The sequence below is a fragment of the Polyodon spathula genome, chromosome 2 (assembly GCF_017654505.1).
Source record: "Polyodon spathula isolate WHYD16114869_AA chromosome 2, ASM1765450v1, whole genome shotgun sequence".
In the NCBI taxonomy this organism is placed as follows: domain Eukaryota; kingdom Metazoa; phylum Chordata; class Actinopteri; order Acipenseriformes; family Polyodontidae; genus Polyodon; species Polyodon spathula.
Genome location: NC_054535.1, coordinates 70,107,718 through 70,111,661, shown reverse-complemented (window position 1 = coordinate 70,111,661; position 3,944 = coordinate 70,107,718). Strand labels below are relative to the sequence as shown.

The 3,944-nt window shown below is 36.5% G+C and overlaps 1 protein-coding gene across 1 annotated transcript in view; it reads left to right on the top strand.

Annotated features, from left to right (window-relative positions):
- Positions 1-1,288: 1,288 nt before the first annotated feature.
- The window catches only part of pmaip1 (phorbol-12-myristate-13-acetate-induced protein 1), a 3,431-nt gene continuing 775 nt past the window's right edge, over positions 1,289-3,944 (top strand). The window contains exons 1-2 of the mRNA XM_041227844.1: positions 1,289-1,464; positions 3,528-3,944. The exon at positions 3,528-3,944 is cut by the window's right edge and continues 775 nt beyond it. Of these exons, the coding sequence (XP_041083778.1) occupies positions 1,401-1,464; positions 3,528-3,649 (186 nt within the window). The 5' untranslated portion in view covers positions 1,289-1,400 and the 3' untranslated portion in view covers positions 3,650-3,944. The remainder of the gene's footprint in view (positions 1,465-3,527) is intronic.

Genomic DNA, 3,944 nt, shown 5'->3' with positions numbered 1-3,944 from the left:
AAATAGGGGTGCTGGAAAGTGAACACTTGACAGAACTCCCAATATGCAGTACATCTGGTGCCCTGGACGCAGCTCTTCCCCTCCACAGACACAGAAAGCCTGCAATGATAATTCCTCATAATCTCACGCCTGTAAGGCGCCTTGGATACAAGTGTGTGCCAATTAAATAAATACAAATAATTATTCTGTATATTTTTGGACCACGTTTGAAAACGCTCCTTTGCCCTGCAGAGCACAAACAGTTTCCTTTTGACATTTTATATAGCTTCTTTCTGTTCTTGAGTGTAAAAAACAGTTAGACTCTGAGGGCTTACAAGCTATGCCAATAAATAAATAAATAAATAAATACATAAATAAATCAGCCCTTAAAGAACTTTGTCTGCCTTTAAAAGTACTGAAGTCCTCATGTATTCGCTTTGAATGGAAATTCTGTGAGGCGGGGCACATGATCAATTGCGTCATGTACCTGCTCAGTGAGTCCGATACCTGTAGCTAAATATAGAACACACTGAGGGTACAAATGCTTCTGAACCACACCTGTTTACAGGAAATGGCATATGTGCAGGAAAACAAGTTGACAGTAGAAGTGTGTGGCAAGACTGGAAAAGGATTTAACTGACCTAACAAGGCATGGCATTTCTACACCAAGACTTTGAGCCTTTGTGTTGTTTTCATTTATGTTAGTTGTTCCAGATGCTTGTTTGTAACTTGCCTGTACAAACATGTTTTGCTCTCATAAAAGCACAGCAGCTAGTACACCGAGATAAAGACATAATACATATACACAAAAACACGTTCATTTAACCAGTCATGAGAGATAAGTCTGATCCCTGCATATAAACTGCTGTAAGGAATTACCTGTTTGAATACTATTGCAGGTGAAATTTAGAACACACAATAATATAAATACTGTTAAAAAGACTTAAAAACAGAAGCAGTGTGTCTTGTTAGAATATCCCTTATACAAAAGTATTGATGTATTATTAGGTACATCTCCACCCAGTAGTATCCAATAATAAACTATAGTGATTGGGCCCCTGCTATAATACTAGAGTATTGTTTTTTTTTTTTATATGGATCCAGAATCGTAAATGATAAATTGAACTCATTCGTCCAAATAATCAGTTTGCTTGTTCATTGTAATAGTACTCTCACCATATAGGTAGCTAGTTAAATCTTTTCTCTGCAAAGCAGGCGAAAACAAGAACTGACCTGTTGGGTCACGTGTTAAGCTACACATGACGCATTCGGGGTTTCCCTTCAGAGGCTCCCTCTTAGTTTCCTTTATTTGCAACAAGTTTGACAGTCGAATTGGATCTCGACCGGGAGAGGACCTGCATTATCAGCTGCTTGGACTTTTTCAAAAAACAAAACAGCGCGACCTGCATTGTTTTAACAACATGAAGAAAGAAATAAAGACATCTTCGACAAAGAAGCCTGACAACCAAAAAATGGCAAATAAAGGTAATTATATCTACTACGATTAATACAAACCTGAACGTTTACTCCAGCTAAATGGCATTGTATGGTTACTTACAGTGGCGACTCATGGCTTGAAAAACTGTTAGGGCAGGTAGTGCACTATCCAGAAACACAGTGTGCAAGCGTACTGAAACAAGTAATAGTAGATTGCGATATTTAAAGATAACAAAAGCGCAAACGTGTCACAGCTTATATGGACTCAAGGTCCAATGAGACCGTGCTCAAACCCGCTGCCTGATTTTAACAGTTTTTATGTAAACATTAAGCTAGTTTTCACCAGATCTTTCAACACAAATATTTCTGTGCCAGATTGTCACAATAAAGAGACCTGCAAACAACACCTTACAGGCAAGGGTCTCTTTATCGACAGCTGCACCTGCACTAACCTGAGCGTTTGAAATAGAAGTATTGTCACTCGTGCTGGATTCTGAACTACACAAGAGCCAGGTTCGGTTTCTGTTGATGTCTCTGGCGTTGGTGGTTTAGCTTTTTTGTTGTAGAAAAACTCCAAACGTAGCTGTCTTTTGATATTTTAAAAGGGCTACATCAAATTCACTCTGCTTTTAGCACATATTTTCGCTGACTTGAAAAAGTGAAAGTTTCACATGAGAACAAATATAACGGTGAAGGGTCTTAGACACTATTTGGTTATGTTATAAAGGTTTATAAATTTGAAATAAACTGCACACTTACGAAAAAACATAAAAATATATACTTTATTTTTAAATAATAAACCCTGGCAACAGTGCCGTGGCCAGGTTTTTTTTTCGGGAGGGGATGTAAACGGTAACTTTTTTAAAGGTGAGTAATCAGTGGTGCAACTGGCAACCTGATTTCTTATTCGTGCATTGACGTTTTATTTTTTTTAACAGAAGATCCAATAACCAAATACATTGTTGTGCAAAATAGTTAAAAAAAAAAAAAAAACAGTTTAGAACACATCAGATTTCAATTTCACACTATGAGAATAAAAATAACTATATCATTTAATTCGTGCTTATGGTTGTTCATTTTGTGTTAAAAGCAAAGTAAGCCATTTTATTTAATCTCACAAATCCTGACTAATTTAATTATCGTTTGACTGGCGCAGGGCTGCTGGTGATAGCTGCTAGCTTGTTGTCTTCAGACGGTTCATCAACAGTTGTCTGCCATTTAGACAAATTAGGACGACCAAAACAAATAGCTATTTTATTATTATTATTATTATTATTATTATTATTATTATTATTATTATTATTATTGTTGTTGTTTTCCTTTCCCCTACCGCTGTCAGGCCATACTTCACGTCTCTCACTTAGTGTTACGTTACGTTGCGCGTCCGTTTGTACTGTAAGTGTAAAAGCTGTGTGCATTGTCCAATCAGAAGAGTTCAAGGTTGAACCTCTCACGAATGACAGTAAATAGCCCAATCACAAACAAACATTTGAAATGAGCGCTTTGGAAGACAGCAAGCATGTTATTGGTCGGTTGTGAGTGGCAGGTCATGTGTATACTAATTGAAAGTGGTACTGATTGAAGCGTATTGAGACCACCAAACAAAACAAAACAAATACAAAAAGAAACATACTTACAGTATAAGATAAACACAAGTGTATTTCAATAGGAATACTAAAACTAGTCAAGTTTAACGATTATAAAACAAAAACTTGATTTTTGTTTATGAAACAGTAAGCAGTTATCTACATTCTACCACTATATACTACATGGATTTTAATTGTTTTTGTTTATTTCTAAATTCTAGAGAGCACAGGCGATGTAGATCGAAAATACTTATATTTGCTGTACGTTTTTATAGTCGTGATTTTAAGTTTTGTCAATAGTATTTTATTTTCTATAAAATTTTGACAGGACAAGTGTCCCCTCTATTTAGTCTGTGTTATACCGGTATTATTACTAATGTACATTGTTTTTAGTAGGTAAGTTTTGGGAGACAAGGAGGCGGTGGTGAAGGGTGCTCATATATGTAACACTGTTCATTACATGTCATTTGCTATTTTTATGTTTTGCAATTCGATAATTGAAACTATTTTATTGTTTTATTTCAGATCAGAAGAGCATCACGGAATGCGCCCTGAACCTCCGAAAAATTGGAGATGTGGTCAACTTAAAATACAAACTACTGGGCATTTTAGCCAAAAATAACGTGGCAGTGTTTAAAAAAAAGTGAAACAAATATATGCAACAACAATGTTTGTGTTGGATCTTTCCTGTCGTACAAGAAAAAGGTTGCAAGAATGCAAGTGTAACAGTTCCAAGGATCGAAGCCTGGGCTTGAAAGAAGCTTGGGGGTGTCCGAGCCTTTTCTTCAGAACGACTGTTCTTGGAAACTCTGCTGGGGGCTCCTGTTCAGAAGATACTGGGAAATAAACCATGTTTACCTTTCCATATCGTGTGTCAAGATAAAAGGGAAGTAAAGGGATGCTGGTGAACTATGCATAGGGTGTTGAGGATTTCCATGCCTT